At 44.9% G+C, this 17,686-nt stretch overlaps 2 protein-coding genes across 2 annotated transcripts in view; one reads left to right on the forward strand and one right to left on the reverse strand.

Moving 5' to 3' along the window:
• The window catches only part of RPS12 (ribosomal protein S12), a 338,406-nt gene that overhangs the window by 144,756 nt on the left and 175,964 nt on the right, over positions 1-17,686 (reverse strand). The window lies entirely within an intron of this gene.
• The window catches only part of SLC18B1 (solute carrier family 18 member B1), a 144,729-nt gene that overhangs the window by 54,885 nt on the left and 72,158 nt on the right, over positions 1-17,686 (forward strand). Inside the window, exons 3-6 of the mRNA XM_075338262.1 lie at positions 6,164-6,259; positions 8,609-8,682; positions 13,395-13,542; positions 16,129-16,285. Coding sequence (XP_075194377.1) covers positions 6,164-6,259; positions 8,609-8,682; positions 13,395-13,542; positions 16,129-16,285 — 475 coding nt within the window. The remainder of the gene's footprint in view (positions 1-6,163; positions 6,260-8,608; positions 8,683-13,394; positions 13,543-16,128; positions 16,286-17,686) is intronic.

A 17,686-nucleotide genomic window follows, 5' to 3' on the forward strand; every position in this document is an offset into this window, starting at 1 on the left:
GCCGACTTACGCCCGCGCTTACAGGACTTGTGGGTGGGGCTTACGTTTGCACGCTTTTGCAGTTTCACGCTCTTTTGGGCCACAGTGATGGCGCAGCAGATGTTTTCAGCATTCAAGATGGTGACAGTCTTTATACAAACAGTCCATTAAATACAGTTCTTAAGGCATACATCACCCGTGTTAACGGGCCTTGTCCATATCCTGTTCGTGATGCCAATTTAAGCTGAGTCGCCCAGGGAAGGGGGTACTCTGTCCCGGGCGGTTGCAAACGGGAATGTCACTTCGGGTGGCCGTTGCCCGGTCCCGTGCCCTGGGGACGCTTAATGATTTGGCAGGGGCTATTTACAAGGGATAATGAAATTAATGTTCCTGACACCACCTGCGGTAGTCGACAAGGGAATAGGTGCCGCTGCTGCTGCTTATGAGGGACTGGGGCTGATGGAATCAGCAGCAAGTGTGTTAACCCCCTCCGCAGGTAGGGTAAACCCCAGTGTCCTCTATGTGTTGGATGAGGGGGACAGTGCAGGAACAGACCATGAGACCTCTTGGTGTTTGATGAGGTACACAATGCAGGAAACAGACACACACACTTCTGGTTACCATGGTGCTGAATGAGGTGCAGGCTGAAAGGAATCCAAACAGGCAAAGTCCTAGTGAAACAGGGAGTTTTTGCTCAAGATTTACTCACAGGTTACATTACCCTGGTGCTCGGGACAGATTCCTGGTTCCCTTTGTTCCGCCTCTGTCTGTGTAGCCTGGCTATGGCCCCCTCCGTGCACTTCTCTTGCACAGCTCTGTCAGAGTCCCCTGCAGACCCCGCAGCCAGCTTCTTCTCCCCTGTGCATCATGCGATGATCCTCAGGCCTCGCACCCAGACCTGACACCCAGCTGGGTGTCCTCCTTCTTCCTTCACCTCTCTCTGGCTCTGTCTGGACTTGTCTGATTTTCTCCTCCACTTCACTCACCAACCCCTTCCCCTTCCCTCTAGGGACCTAGCTATAGGAGGGTTGGATTTATACCTCCTAGGCAACCTCCACTTCCTGGACAGGCTTTACACCATAGGACGGCCAACCCTCTTGTGGTTCAGGGTTGTGTGAGTGTTTTAGATTTGTGCGGGTTTAGCCAGAGCTAGGACTCCAGGAACCAGGTTGCAGTTCTTAGTAGCATGACCGTAGGGGCGCTACACTGACATCACAACTGCGGGGCCCCGCACTACTGCCTGTGTCCTGGCACTGACCTCAGAGGTTCACCCTAGTTCATTCTCATGGCATGGCTCTGTCTCTGTCTGCTGTTTGCGGGCAGTCATGCTATCTATTTTTTCTATATATCCCTCTATCTATGTATTCTACTTATCTATCAAATCCTATCATATTCTACTTCTCCTTTAAAAATGCACTGTCCAAAAACGCAGTCCAAACGCATGTGTTTTTACCGTGTTTTTTTGTCAAACGTAGTGTTTACATTTTGTCAAGTCTGCCAGGGGGTGCATTTTTTTTGACAAATCCAGAATGCAGCGTGCGGACATAGCCTTATAGTGATGGTTTGTTTTTAGTTTTGAATGGCTTCTTTAGAAGCTTCTGATTTGTATGAATTATAGCTAAGGCTCTGTGTATCTCTGTTCAGACATGTCCTTTTAGGACATGGGAAATGGACTAAGGTTCATTGCATCAGTTATGTAAACAGGAGCAGAGGGACCCCATTGAGTATTGTTAGGTCTGTTTTTAAAAACTAAAAAATATGCCTTGAATTTGCATCTAATTGTAGTTATTTTTATGCGTGAGCACTGTTATTTTGAATACTCCAATGTTCAGTAGTTGCGTGCTCCTGAACTAATTCGTATTGATCAAGTGTATGCGTGGAAGAATTAACACCAAAGAGTCAAATGTGAAGTCTCTCCTTAATCAGAGAATTGCCCAAGAGATCTTTCTTTTTTGGAGAATTTTTGCAAGATCAAATTCACAAGCAAACAAGCTGGTAGGAAGATTAAACAGGCCATTTGTTATTTCAGAGATGAGCAAACACCCCTGATGGGACTTGAACCCACAATCACTGGCTTAGGAGGCCAGTGCCTTATCAAAATGGCCCAAGAGATCTTTATTTCGTCAGAGCTACAACGTATATAAACTAGGGTATGGGGCATGGTTAGCTCTGTAGTAGGCATGTTCGGATATGTCCATTGGCCGGTGGGTTGAACAATGGGTTAGTCCATGGGCTGATTGGTGGGCGGATCCATGACATCATGGGTGGGACTATGCTTACGACTGTCCTTCACGCATAATGGGCACCCAAGCGTGGTCGTGCTCACTCATCACTAAACGTTACGTGTAAGATTCTAAAACACATAACGTTGTCCCCCATTTTTGCTACGTTTCACTTTTGTAAAGCTTCACCTATCATCATATCCTACATCTAATATTAAACAGTACCCACTATGTATCATGCTAGAGGAAAACATATACACTACAATATGGATTATGTGACTGAGCAAGTTAAATAAAACTCTGACTTGGTCCGACTATTTAAAATTTGCTTGTCATTGTATCTTCCAGGTCGCCGTGCGACCCCATTCATCTGCGTTATGCTGCAATATAGCAGTGGTACTTTGCAATCTTTGCACAATGTATCACAGCCAATGTTGTAGTAAAAGTGTAACATCTACCATAAAATAAGCATGTAATGTATTTACAGGCTAGTTTCACAGATCACAGAATTGTTCTGCGCTCTCATGAACTTAGTTGTTGTTATTTTTTTATTTTCTGCCATTTTTTTTTACAAAAAAACATTTGGATCACTTGTATGTATCCAAAATACTTCACCTATTGCAAAGGAAGCATCATAATGTGGAGGGGATGATGAGTCGGCTGTCCAATTCCCTTTCATGAAGAACATGACTAAGGCACCTTTGCCAAAACGCGTTGGCTTTTGATCAGTGGATTGAATTGTTTGAATGGCAATTTCTGCTTTTAAGATTTTTTAATAAAGTGAACTTTTGATTATGGAGAGTTTATCACTGAAGGAGTTTTTAATTATAGGCTTCACTGGTGGCTTTCTGGGAAAGCTTGAGTAGATATCGTCTGAGTAAATGGACATTTGTAGTTAAATACCTTTGTCCTCCCAGGAGATAAAGTATTAGCCAGATGTTTCTAGGAGTGTCTTACTCCGCTCTTTCACATCAAAACACATGAAGACTCACCTAAAAAAATGAATTGACGTATATGTGGAAGTCAGGAGATCTAGCTGTCAGCCCAGAGCTAAGGGGTATGGTCACCTTTTATAATATCACTAGCTGTACTACCCGGCTTCGCCTGGGTTAATAACTGTTGTTAACAAAATAGAATGTATTAACAAAAATTTAATTTCTGCACACAAAAACCACAAAACAAATAGATAGAAATGTAATTATTAAAAGGTAAAAACTAAGCTAATAGAAGCATTTCACAACATATATTTCAACACCACAGATATTCCACACAGATTTAACTAAATTGGCCAAGTAACGTGCTCAGTCTGTCTGTTTCCAGGTCTGTCTGTTTCCAGGTCTGTCTGTTTCCAGGTCTGTCTGTTTCCAGGTCTGTCTGTCTCCAGGTCTGTCTGTCTCCAGGTCTGTCTGTCTCCAGGTCTGTCTGTCTCCAGGTCTGTCTGTCTCCAGGTCTGTCTGTCTCCAGGTCTGTCTGTCTCCAGGTCTGTCTGTCTCCAGGTCTGTCTGTCTCCAGGTCTGTCGGTTTCCCCGTCTCTGTTTCCCTGTCTGTCTCTCTCTATCAGTCTACCCACCAACATCTTATTACCTCACATATAAGCTTCTTATACTAATGAATGTCTTTAGTTCCTATAGCAACCAATCACAGCTCCTACTAATAACCTGTGGTTCCAGGCTCCATTTACTTTAATGGAGGCATGTTTTTTGGAGAGTAACTGTAAAGTGCAGGGTTAAATTTTCCTGTCAAAACATAGTCTGCGACGTTCCCTGGGTCACATGAGGTGTCTGTGCAAAAATTCGTGATTGTAAATGCGATGGTGCGGATACACTTTTCGTTTCACTTTTTCCCCATTATGTAGATAGGGGCAAAATTGATTGGTAAATTGGAATGCGTGGGGTTAAAATTTGGCCTCATAACATAGCCTATGACGCTCTCAGGGTCCAGACGCAGCCACGACGGTGCAGATGCCAAACCCGGACACATACGGACACACACACACACACACACACACACACAGAGATTCAGCTTTATATATTAGATTTATGCAATATGTCATTTTAAAGCTACACCTAAACTTATCAAACTGCAATGTATTGCTGTGATAAGTTGTATCTACTTTTCTGATAAAGTGCAACGATGATCACTAGGAAGTCTAGTAGTTTCACAACAATTGATCTCTAGCCATATATTGCTTCAGCTGTAAAGGGCCCTATTATCCCTTTAGGCTCTGTGCGCACTGGGAAATGGAATTTTCTTGTGAAAATTCCGCATGCTCTCAAAGATTACCGCACCCGCGGTAAAAAACCGCGGGAAACCGCACCCGAAAACCGCATGCGGTTTGCTGCGGTTTTACCGCGGTATTATTCGCGGTATTGCCGCGGTTTTGCCGCGTGCGGGTTGGGATGTGCTTTATTGCATTCAATGCAATAAAGCACATTGAAAAAAAAAAGAAAAAAAAAAGTCATTTAATTCTGAGATAGTAGATAGACAGAAGAATAGATAGAGGGATAGATAGACAGATAGAGGGATAGATAGATAGATAGAGAGAGGGATAGATAGATAGATGACAGATCGCTGCATTTCCCACGGTCGGCAGTGAGTTCACATTACCGGCCGTGGGAAATGACCGGTAATTACCTCTGCTGTCTGCTGCTTTCATTCAGCGCTGTGTCTGTGACAGTCGCGGCTGGATGGAAGCAGTGCAGGACGCCGGAGCGGTGGATTACGCCGGAGCTTTGTTTGGGGGGGGTTAATAAAAGGGTGAACGAGGCTTGTTTGTTTTATTTAAAATAAAGGATTTTTCGGTGTCTGTGTTTTATTCACTTTACTTATGGGTTGATCATGTCAGCTGTCACATAGACGCTGCCATGATCAAGCCTGGAGTTAATGGCGGTGGTCCCCCACCACCATTAACCCCTTGTATTACCTTGCTACCACTGCTACACGGTGGCAAGAAGAGCCGAGGACACGCCGGTAGTGCCGCATAATGCATGCGACAGTGCCGGGGCAGCTGCGGCTGATATTCTCGGCTGCGGGAGGGGGAGTGAGGCGGGGGACATTAACCCTGCCCATCTCCCTCCCCAGCCTGAGAATACCGGGCCGCCGCTGTGTGCTTACCTCGGCTGGACGGTAAATATACAGCGGAGCCCACGTTCTTTTTTTCCTATATTTCCGTTTTCTTTCTATGTGTATTCTATGTGTGTTCTATGTGTCTGTGTCTATGTGTTCTATGTCTGTGATGTGTTCTGTGTGTGTGATGTGTTTGTGTTTACTCTCTGCACGGCTTCCTCTTCCTGTAATGACATCACTTCCCTGCAAAACCGCAGACAAGCGATGTACATTACCGGAGGTAAACCGCGAAATACCGCAGGGAATAACGCAGGAAAACGCAGTGAACCGCACAGAATTTGCTGCCTGCGTTATTCCCTGCGGGATTTCATGATTAACATTGGAGTCAGTGGAGTGAAATCCCGCAGCGATGTGCGGAAAAAGAAGTGACATGCACTTGTTTTTGCTGCGGGATTCCCGCAGCAAAACATGCAGCTGTCAAATTCCGCCTAGTGCGCACAGGATTTTTTTTCTCCATAGGATTTGCTGGTGATTCACTGCAGAGATGTTATGAACATTTTCTGCAGCGAAACATGCAGCAAATCCGCGGCAAAATCCGGTAAGTGCGCACATAGCCTTAAAGTTTTAAAGTGAATGGTTTCACTATAGAGTTTTGCTTTGTTACAAAGTAATTACCTCAATTAATAAAATATGAATGATTTTGCATGTTAGTTCTCATGTTATGGTTTTCCCTCCGGTTATAGTGGCCTTCTTTACTAGTTAACCCTGCAACAGGTCTCCACAATGGAACAGACTGCATTATAGACATGTCTGATACTGTTAGCATGTGCCAGAATAGTAGTCATGCAGAGAATTGTATGTATCTGTAACAGTCTTTTTTTTCCTCCTTTTTTCAGGCAACGAAGAAAGGTGTTAGTAACACAATAGTTGGTTTCATATTTGGATGCTTTGCATTGTTTAATTTTTTGAGCTCGTTGATTCTAGGAAAGTATGTGAGTATGTCTTTTTCATTTTCACCTAAAGTGTAATTTATGTAAAGAGATTTTTTCAAACCCTAATATGGCAGTTGAAATCACTTTTTCTTTCGTTCTTTCTTTCGTTCTCTCTTGCTCCCTCTTGTTCTCGTTCTCTCTTGCTCCCTCTTGTTCTCGTTCTCTCTTGCTCCCTCTTGTTCTCGTTCTCTCTTGCTCCCTCTTGTTCTCGTTCTCTCTTGCTCCCTCTTGTTCTCGTTCTCTCTGGCTCCCTCTTGTTCTCGTTCTCTCTGGCTCCCTCTTGTTCTCGTTCTCTCTTGCTCCCTCTTGTTCTCGTTCTCTCTGGCTCCCTCTTGTTCTCGTTCTCTCTGGCTCCCTCTTGTTCTCGTTCTCTCTTGCTCCCTCTTGTTCTCGTTCTCTCTGGCTCCCTCTTGTTCTCGTTCTCTCTGGCTCCCTCTTGTTCTCGTTCTCTCTTGCTCCCTCTTGTTCTCGTTCTCTCTTGCTCCCTCTTGTTCTCGTTCTCTCTTGCTCCCTCTTGTTCTCGTTCTCTCTTGCTCCCTCTTGTTCTCGTTCTCTCTGGCTCCCTCTTGTTCTCGTTCTCTCTGGCTCCCTCTTGTTCTCGTTCTCTCTGGCTCCCTCTTGTTCTCGTTCTCTCTTGCTCCCTCTTGTTCTCGTTCTCTCTGGCTCCCTCTTGTTCTCGTTCTCTCTGGCTCCCTCTTGTTCTCGTTCTCTCTGGCTCCCTCTTGTTCTCGTTCTCTCTGGCTCCCTCTTGTTCTCGTTCTCTCTGGCTCCCTCTTGTTCTCGTTCTCTCTTGCTCCCTCTTGTTCTCATTCTCTCTTGCTCCCTCTTGTTCTCGTTCTCTCTGGCTCCCTCTTGTTCTCGTTCTTTTTTTTTTTTCATTTTCTCTTTTTTCTTTCTCTTTTTCCTTGTTTACATGAACATTTAGATTAAAAATCTATTTCAAATACTAGTTTTGTTTTTCAATGTTGTTAACATTTCCAGATTAAGTGATTCAGACAATTATTCATGTCAGCTCAGGTTGGTGCCTGCAGTTATAGAATTTTTACAATAAAGGATAATTTCTAGCTCCCGTACTTCAAGAAATAAAAGAACTGATATTATAAAGCAGCATGAAAGACTGGTAACAGTTGCTTTGATGATCTGTTTGTAGTTAGATCCTGATTTCTTTTCCAACCTCCCCAATCTTGATGGACGTACGTGTGACAAATGTAAGAATGACAATTAAACATATACAAGCTGAGTTTTCATATGTACTGTACATACCGTGTTATGTGCCTTTCCTATCACTCTAGATACAAAAACTCCCCATCCAGATGCCCTGACAGTGTGGTACTACTGCAGCAGATATATTGTGGCTGCGGAGGTGCTTAGTGCCCCCAAATGCACTACTACAGAGATAAGGGACATCCACACATATGGTGCTGCCCAAATAATTGTGAACAGTGTCCCCACTCTAATTACTTCCACATGAAGCACCCCCAGAATATAGCTCTGTATAGATAGCCCACCTCACAGTAAAGGCCGCTTTACACGCTGCGATATCGTTCCTGCCCCCATCGGTTGTGCGACACGGGCAAATCGCTGCCCGTGCCGCACAGCATCGCCCGGACCCGTCACACATACTTGCCTTCCCTGCAACGTCGCTGTGACCGGCGAACCGCCTCCTTTCTAAGGGGGCGGTCTGTGCGGCGTCACAGCGATGTCACTGAGCGGCCACCCAATAGAAGCGGAGGGGCGGAGAGGAGAGGGACGTAACATCCCGCCCACCTCCTTCCTTCCGCAGTGTGGCCGGCGACAGGTAAGGAGAGGTTCCTCGTTCCTGTGGCGTCACACGGAGCGATGTGTGCTGCCGCAGGAGCGACAAACTACTTTGTACCTGCAGCTCCAACGATATTCGAGAATGGACCCCCATGTCACCGATGAGCGATTTTGCACGTTTTTGCGACGATGCACCCTTGATGTCACTCCAGGCCAGCAACATAAATTGTAGACCAGGGTACCCCGAAGCTTAGGATATTTGCTTGGTTCCTTTCCACAGCCAGAGAACACTGATCTGGACCGTGGACTGGGGCTGCAAGAAGCGAACCGCTCATCTCTAGGGTCAACAGTTTGTGAGGAAAAATCATGCTGTTCCCACATGTGGTGCAGGCTTTCTCAGGCCCATAGCCAGAGTGGTCTGCTGGACAAAGAAAGTAGACGCTTTGATTTCTATGCATTCTTTTCACTAAGTAATTTGTTAGCAAATCCAACATCTGTGTAGACTGTTACAAGTTATTTGTATTACACATATAAATTCTGGTGCTACTAATTATTCCTATAACAGATTTTTTTTTTTTATTAATATTCCAGATTGTTCAAATTGGAGCAAAATTTATGTTTGTAGCTGGTTTGTCCCTTTCAGGAGTTGCCACTATTCTTTTTGGGTACGTGACTAGTAACTCTGTTTTAATTTTAAATTGCACGAATATGTGGCCACTATACAAATATATACATAAAGCGTCAGCCCACTGCGATTAATGAATACATGATCTCCACTATTGCTGTAAGCATTACAAATAGAAGGTACCTAACATTTTTTGATCTAACACAGAAAAGCCAAAGCTGGCTCCAGGTTTTTGTGGGCCCCGAGCGAAGCCTCTCGGTGAGCCCCCATAGACATACAGACATGCACATACAAAAACATTTACACATACAAGCATACATGCATATACATATTTGAAGACAAATTCACAAAAACACATATAAACAGACCTAAATCTATACACAGTCATGTACACTGACATACATAGATATACACATCATACATAAACACACAGACACAGTAGAAATATTTATAATATGGGGAAGCCGGCAGCAGCCTCACTCGCCTCCCCCGGATTGTCTCTTGTCCACTTCCTTCCAGGCATGTGGCTGTGCAGGGAGCACTGCACGAAGGCCGGCACTAACAGACATGGCAGCTCATAGTGCACTAACACTGCTGTGTTTACATCACTGGAGACATAGGGTCTACAGTATATACATCACAGAAAGGGGAGGGGCAAGTGCATCACAGGGGAGGCAGGGCGGCATACACATTATTCAAGGGACATGCAGAACTGAGGGACATGCATGCTACTGGGGTGGGGGCAGACAACTCTATAGGGATATACACTTTGCTGGAGTTGGGGTATACAGCTCTGGGGGGGGCATACACATAGCTGCAGTGTGGGAAGACCACTCTGGTGGCATACATATTACTGGGGTGGCAGACAGCTCTGGTGGACACGCTGTGGCCGCTCATAATCCATGGGATGGGAGAGCATCGCTTGCTAAATCCACCCACGGATGAAGTTCAGTGTACTCAGCGTTCAGCAGTGAATGCTGCATTTGCGGGTTTAAAAGGCTGAGAGACAGCCAAACGTGTCTGCCGGCCTAAGCACTGCGGTCCCCAGAAATCTGCCCGGGGGCCACAGATCTGATCACCAACCCTTCTGACGGCGAGTGGGCCCCCTTGTTTGTCCAATGCCGCGACCCTTCCCTGCGTGTGAACACTAGCCCTGTCAAAAGCCATCCAGCAACGTCAAAGTGTAACTAAATATCGATGGTCCTTAGTTCTAATGACTCACCTCCACGTGTCCTCAACCAGGCACTAAATGAAATAATGGTGCCCGGGAGGGGGCCACGCCACCCCTGCAAAGAAGGGCCTGCGCACATTTAGTATAAAATGAATGTACTGGTGAACAAATCTGTTATATGGCCAATATATAGGCAATATACAGACGTATATATACACTACACGCCAGCACACTGCCATTAAGGAATACTTGATCTCCGCTATTGATATATACGTGAAAACGTACCCCACATTTTTTACATGATTAACTCTGTCACTGAAATAAATATCAATACCAGGGTCAGATGAAGGCTTGTAAAGGCCAATATGCAAACAATTTCACATGATGCTTGGAAACCTTAGGATTTTATTTCCGTTTTAGGAGACTTTTCTCATATTCTATCTTCAGGATATAAGATATCTTCACCACTTTTTTGCCTCCCAGCTTCCTTCGTGCCAGGGGGCATTGACCTACTGATTAGTTACAATTCATGCCAGTGGCATGTCTCTGCCGCTAGCCCAAACTGTGAGCTTCTGCAGCATTGGAGAGCGGAGAGGAGCTCAAGCTCACCAACTCCAGCCGGCTTCAGAGCAGCGTTCACAAGCACTAGCTTGTAAGCACTGCACTCCTTGATTAGGAAATATTAGTGAAAAGTGTATAATTACTATCTCTTTTTCTTTTCAATGTTTTGTGTAAGGGGGTAGTCGGACCCCCGAGCAGGAAGAGAGAATTCCCCCCTGAAAACGCCACATGGTGTGGTGGCGAATGTCGACCGTAATAATAAAATGTGACCTGTTGTGTTAGGTGATAAATGGTTTTCCCCACTAGGTATCAGTACATATTAGGTGGTTCCCCTGGTAACAGTGGCAGGGACGGAGTAGTGGTGTAGCCTATTTGGAGGATGGGCTCTGAATGCAGGGCTAGAGCTCAGTCTGAGGTGACTGGGCAGAGTGTGGGAGTGGGTGCTTTGGCAGAGAAGTGGAGGTCAGCAGGAACGCCTATAGACGGGACCTTCGGGAGACTGGAACGCCCGTAGCGAGAAAACCGAATAAACCTTTGAGGAAAGGTGGAAAAGTCGGGACTTGTCCGGAGCCGGTAGTGTGTACTGGAGCCGCCCCATAGTCTGAAAAACCCCTGAGATAGGGCTTGACTAAACCCGGGTTGGAGTGCAGCTATCAGGGGGGTAACACGTGGCCCCTGCAGGTGAAGGAAAGTGTCCGGAGGAAAGTGTTTAAGGCAGTGAAAAAAGGAAACCGTCAGTAAGAAGTGTGCTGTAAAGAGAACCTGTAACGTTAGAATTGTGTTACTGAAGTAAACCTGCTGCTGAGAATGGGATGCAAGCAAAGCATGGAAACCTTGTACAATAAACTGTTGTTTAGTTTATCAGCTGCCTGTCAACGACTCTTTTCTGTGAATGATAAAGGAGCCGGCGAGCCGAAGGAGAAAGGCGTTGCTGAGAGTCAAGGTGCTGATATGAATGTGTCCCTGCCATCCACACTCTGCCCCAACAACACTCCTGCTTTACTAGTGACGGTCGGGCTGGGGGTCAGCCTGTCGCCCTTGGGGCAGGAGACCATGACTTCACCCCCTGAGGCGCCCCCTGCCCCCGTTACACTATCTCTTTTTTTCTTTTCAATGTTTTGTTTATTAAATTTTCAACACATATAACATAACATTTCTCATTAGATCATATGCACATCTCATCAGAGCGAATTTCGAAAAGACTATGTCAGCATATAAAGTTCCAAGACATTGTCCATCGTTCGGAAATAAGAGATGGGTATACTCTAGTAGCATTCAAGTGAGAGAGGGGGTACTTGGTGAGGAAAGGTATGGCTCATCATTTCTGAGGGCAGTCTGATTTTTAGCATCACTCGAGTGTTTCCTTTTCAGCTGCAGTTATTGATATTCTGTGGACTTCCTAAAGGTCATCCAAGGGTTTGAAACCTTGTGGAAGGAATCTAAGCTAAGGCTGCTTTCACACTACGTTTTTTTAACATGTGTCCTGAACGTTTTTTTAACGCAAAAACGGATCCAGTGCAAATGCGTTTTCATTTCAATGCATTTGCAATGGACTCGCGTCAACATGCGTTCACCTGCGTTTGCATGCGTTATAGTGAGGATCCAGCGACTTGCAGTTTTTTAACTTTTTTCAAAAACACTACTTGTAGCGTTTTTGAGCTACGTCCAAATACTGCAAATTGCTGGATCCTGACTATACTGCACGCAAACGTATGTGAACGCTGGCATGCTGATAGACAGGATCCTGCTTGCTCTACTGAGCATGCCCAGAAACCAGCCTGGTGTGATCAGTCCCTCTCTCCCCCGCCTGAGAGCTGCGAGGCTCGTAACCAAGGTAAACATCGGGTAACTTGCTTGGATACCCGATGTTTACCTTGGTTACATGTGCAGGGAGCCCGGCTCCTAGCAGCTGCAGACGCTCGTAACCAAAGGTAAATATCGGGTATCCAAGCAAGTTACCCGATGTTTACCTTTGTTACGAGCCTCGGCAGCTGTCAGATGCCGGCTCCCAGTCTCACGTTCAGTTCCCCTCACTCTTGATCACATGACTCCAATGCCCGCCCATAAACTTCAAGTGACAGGATCCTGCAAAATAACACATGCGTTTGCATGCGTTTTTCTCTGCAAAAACAGGATCCACTTTTGCAGCAAAAAAACGTTCATGACGCATACTAAAAAAACGTAGTGTGATAGCAGCCTAAGTTGGGAGAGGGAGGCCAATTCCTCGGTGTGGAATAAGAGGTCTATTTTGCTGAGTACTTGTTTTTTTGACAGGATATTGGGTGTAAGCCAAAGGGTAGGGACTAAAAGCTTACATGCTGCTACAACAATGGCCGCCAGTTTTGACAGAGTTATTAGCTGGCCAGACCGGAAAATTGAGTAGGACCATTTCTGGGGTAGGCTGGACTTTACCGCCCACAAGAGACGACACTAGCAGTGAGATGTCCTGCCAAAAAGAACTAATTATCGGGCAACCCCACCATATGTGAATGTACGTGCCTTCCTCAGCCCCACACCTCCAGCACGTTGAGGAAGAGGAAGTATACCATTGGTGCGACTGCACTGGCGTAGTGTACCACCTAGTTACCACTTTATATGAGTTTTCCTGAATTCTGATGCAACGTGAAGGGCCATGTGAGCGCCTATAAAGAAGGTTGACCTGAGAATCAGAAAAGGTAGTGCCTAGTGCATAATTACTATCTCAAACATGTAATAAATATTTTAGATAATTGGAAATGCTGTGGAAGGGCTGAAGAGAACTTGATGGTGGAAGCCCTTGGGCAATTGTACCGCTTATCCTCACTAGGATCTAATCAATATTTCATTCTTAGAAGTACATATTGTGCTATGAAGTGGGACAACAATGAAACTATTTGTATTTTATAAGGTTTTATGTATGGTGCTTTGTTAATATATCAGTACCTTGTGAATGAGCTATGATACAAAATATTATATCCTCAAGGGAGTATATGAATTCTTCAAATACCAATGTATTTTTTTTTCAATAATTTTTATTCAAGGTTGCTTGATAAGGCTTCAGAAGGAACAGTATTCATAGCTTTGTGCTTTTTGGTGAGATCTGTGGATGCTGTGGGCTTTGGTGCTTCAATTACAGCATCATCTTCCATTCTGGCACAGGCATTTCCTAACAATATAGCCACTGCAATGGTAAGTTATCCGTGTATAATTAGTTACAAAAAGACAATACCAATTGTAGTACATCTTGTGTGTATGTATACAATCTAATATATAAAGCTGTGTGTATGTGCGTGTGTGTGTGTGTGTGTGTGTCCGCTAAAGGAATCCGCACCGGCGCATTTACAATCAAGAAATTTTGCACAGACGCCCCATGTGACTCAGGGAATGTCATAGGCTATGTTTTGACAGGAAAATTTAACCCTGCGCTTTACAGTTACTCTCCAAAAAACATGTCTCCATTAAACTGAATGGAGGTGGGCGCTAGAGGCTATTAATAGCAACTGTCAATGGTTGCTATAGGAAGAAAATAAACTGTTAGGGCGACTTTGCACGTTGCGACATTGCACGTGCGATGTCGATGGGGTCAAATCGAAAGTGACGCACATCCGGCGTCGCAGTCGATATCGCAACGTGCAAATCCTTTTTGATACGATGAACGAGCGCAAAAGCGTCGTTATCGTATCATCGCTGCAGCTTCCGACATTTCCATAATGCCTGTGCAGCGACAGGTGCGATGTTGTTCCTCGCTCCTGCGGCAGCACACATCGCTGTGTATGAAGCCGCAGGAGCGAGGAACATCACCTTACCTGCCGCCGGCTGCAATGGGAAGGACGAAGGTGGGCGGGATGTTTACATCCTGCTAATCTCCGCCCCTCCACTTCAATTGGCCGCCTGCCGTGTGACGTCGCTGTGACGCCGCACGACCCGCCCCCTTAGGAAGGAGGCGGGTCGCCGGCCAGAGGGACGTCGCACGGCAGGTGAGTGCATGTGAAACTGCCGTAGCGATAATAATCGCTACGGCAGCTATCACTAGATATTGCACGTGCGACGGGGGCGTGACTATCGCTGCAGCATCGGTAACACATTGTTACTGATGTCGCAGCGTGCAAAGCCCGCCTTAGTATAAGAAGCTTATGTGTGAGGTAATAAGATGTCGGTGGAGAGACTGATACAGACAGACAGCCCTGGAAAGAGACAGCCCTGGAAAGAGACAGACAGACGCCGAGAAAGAGAGAGACATAGAGATACAGAGATAGAGACAGACAGAGAGACTGATACAGGGAAACGTATACACACAGAGACAGACACACAGAGACAGTCAGAAACTCGAAGAGAGACAGTTACTATCCCGGGCAACGCCTGGGTACTACAGCTAGTCTAATATATAAAGCTGAGTGTGTGTATGTATGTGTGTATATATCTATGTGCGTATGTCCGCTAAAGGAATCCACTTCGTCGCATTTACAATCACGAAATTTTGCACAGGCGCCTCATGTGACTCAGGGAATGTCATAGACTATGTTTTGACTGGAAAATTTAACCCTGCACTTTACAGTTAGGGGCACTTTGCACACTACGACATCGCAGGTGCGATGTCGGTGGGGTCAAATCGAAAGTGACGCACTTGCGGCGTCGCTCTCGACATCGTAGTGTGTAAATCCTAGATGATACGATTAACGAGCGGCGTAATCGTATCATCGGTGTAGTGTCGGGGAATTCCATAATTACACTGCTGCAACGGTACGATGTTGTTCCTCGCTCATGCGGCAGCACACATCGCGGTGTATGAAGCCGTAGGAGCGAGGAACATCACCTTACCTGCTTCCCGCAGCTCATGCCGGCTATGCTGAAGGAAGGAGGTGGGCGGGATGTTTACGTGTGACGTCGCAGTGACGCCGCACGACCCGCCCCTTAATAAGGAGGCGGTTCGCCAGCCAGAGTGACGTCGCAGGGCAGGTGAGTGCATGTGAAGCTGCCGTAGCGATAATGTTCACTACGGCAGCTATCACTAGATATCGCAGCTGCGACGGGGGCGAGGACTATCGCACTCGGCATCGCAAGCATCGGCTTGCGATGTCGTAGTGTACAAAGTGCCCCTTGCTCTCCAAAAATCCTGCATCCATTAGAGTCAATGGAGCTGGAAGCCACAGGTTTTTATTAGCAGCTCTGATTGTCTTTCATTCCTATAGCAACCAATCATAGTATAACAAGCTTGTGTGTGAGGTAATATGAGGTCAGTGGGGAGACACAGAGACAGACAGACAGAGAGACAGAAGCAGACAGACAGACCGGAAAAGAGACAGGCACAGACAGACAAGGAAAGAGAGCGAGCAAGAGAGACACAAACAGACAGAGAAACAGACAGACAGAGCCAGACCTGGAAAAGAGCCAGACAGACATACACAGAGATAGAAAGAGACAGAGACTGATACAGAGACAGACAGAGAGACACATAGACATAGAGACAGACAGGGAAAGAGACAGAAACGGTTACTATCTCGGGCAACGCCCGGGTACTACAGCTAGTTATAAATATATGCAAGGTTACTAACATTTTCAATAATAGAGGTAGATAATAAAATATCCTAGAGAAAAGTAATAGGATAACTTGCACCTTTTTATACCTTTTACACCGGGGATTTTATAGATCCTAAAATACCGTGGCCTATCTTATAATTTTTTTATGTTCCAGACTGCTAAACACATTGTTTGCTATATTTATGATGGAGTGGAGTTCCCCAATAATAAATTATATTTTTCCCTTTTAATACACAGGGTTCTCTTGAAATTTTCACTGGGCTGGGCCTTGTCCTGGGTCCACCCATAGGAGGAGTTCTCTATCAATCGTTTGGATATGAGGTGCCATTTATTGCACTTGGCTGTTTTGTCCTGCTAATGGTACCACTAAATCTTTTTCTCTTACCAACATATGGTATGTAAATTGTGTTTTATTATAACATTACAGCTGTTAGAAGGAACATAGTACAGATTATTTTTCATTAATATTGGAGCTCTGGTCAGAGCCAACATGCTGCAAATGAATTGCATGCCAATACCAGATGGACTTTGGCTGCTAAATTGATAGCATGGGTTTTTATACTGAATAGACACTTGTGTTGTAAAAAATGGCTTAGTGCAATAAATTATAAAAAATAACTCAATTTTCAGGCCCCCATGGCTCTATTGGATGCCTAGTTGCTTGATCACTCTACTGATGTGTAGATTTCTGCATTCAGTGTGTGAGCTAAACTGGGAATCGTTGATAATTGTGTTTATGTATGTATATAGATGCATATGTGTGTGTAGATAGATAGTTACCGTAGATAAGTATGTAGATATATATCCAAAGTCCATCTGCTATTGGCATACATTCCATTTGCAGCATGTTGGCACTGACCTGAGCTCCACTATTAATGAAAAAATAATAAATGCATAAATATAACACAGTTGAAACCAGAAGTTTCTATACGCTCGAAAAAAAAAACAACACATCTGCATGTTTTTCCTCACTATCTGACCTGAAATCAGAATAAACCTTTCTTGTTTTTGGTCAATTATAATTACCAAAATGATTTATATTTGCCAAATTCCAGAATAATGAGAGAGAATGTTTTAAGGCATTTTTATTACTTTCCACAAAGTCAAAAGTTTCCATACACTAAGAGTACTATGCCTTTAAACAATATGGGACAGCCCATATGATGATGTAATGTCTTTTAAAGCTTCTGATAGGTTTATTGGCAAAACATCTGAGTTAGAGGCACATCTGTGGATGCATTGTAATGCACACCTGAAACACACTGCTTCTTTGTGTAGCATCATGGGAAAGTCAAAAGAATTCAGCCAAGATCTCAGGAAAAGAATTGTGGACTTGCACAATCTGGTCCATTCTTGGGTGCAATTTCCAGATACCTGAAGGTGCCTTGTTCATCTGTACAAACAAATATATGCAAGTACAAACAAGACAGGAATGTCCAGCCATCATACCGCTCAGGAAGGAGATGGGTCCTGTGTACCAGAGATGAACATGCTTTGGTCAGACATGTGCATATCAACCCAAGCACAAAAGCAAAAGACCCTGTGAAGATGCTGACAGAAGCTGGTAAGATTGTGTCATTATCCACAGTGAAATGAGTACTGTATCAACATGGGCTTAAAGGCCACTCTGCCAGGAAGAAGACATTACTCCAAAAGAAACCTAAAAAAATGAGATTAATGTTTGCAAATGCACACAGGGACACAGACCTTAATTTTTTGAGACATGTTCTGTGGTCTGACAAAACTAAAATTCATCTGTTTGGCCATAATGACCATCATTACATTTGGAGGAAAA

This window comes from Anomaloglossus baeobatrachus, chromosome 3, assembly GCF_048569485.1.
Source record: "Anomaloglossus baeobatrachus isolate aAnoBae1 chromosome 3, aAnoBae1.hap1, whole genome shotgun sequence".
NCBI classification, from domain to species: domain Eukaryota; kingdom Metazoa; phylum Chordata; class Amphibia; order Anura; family Aromobatidae; genus Anomaloglossus; species Anomaloglossus baeobatrachus.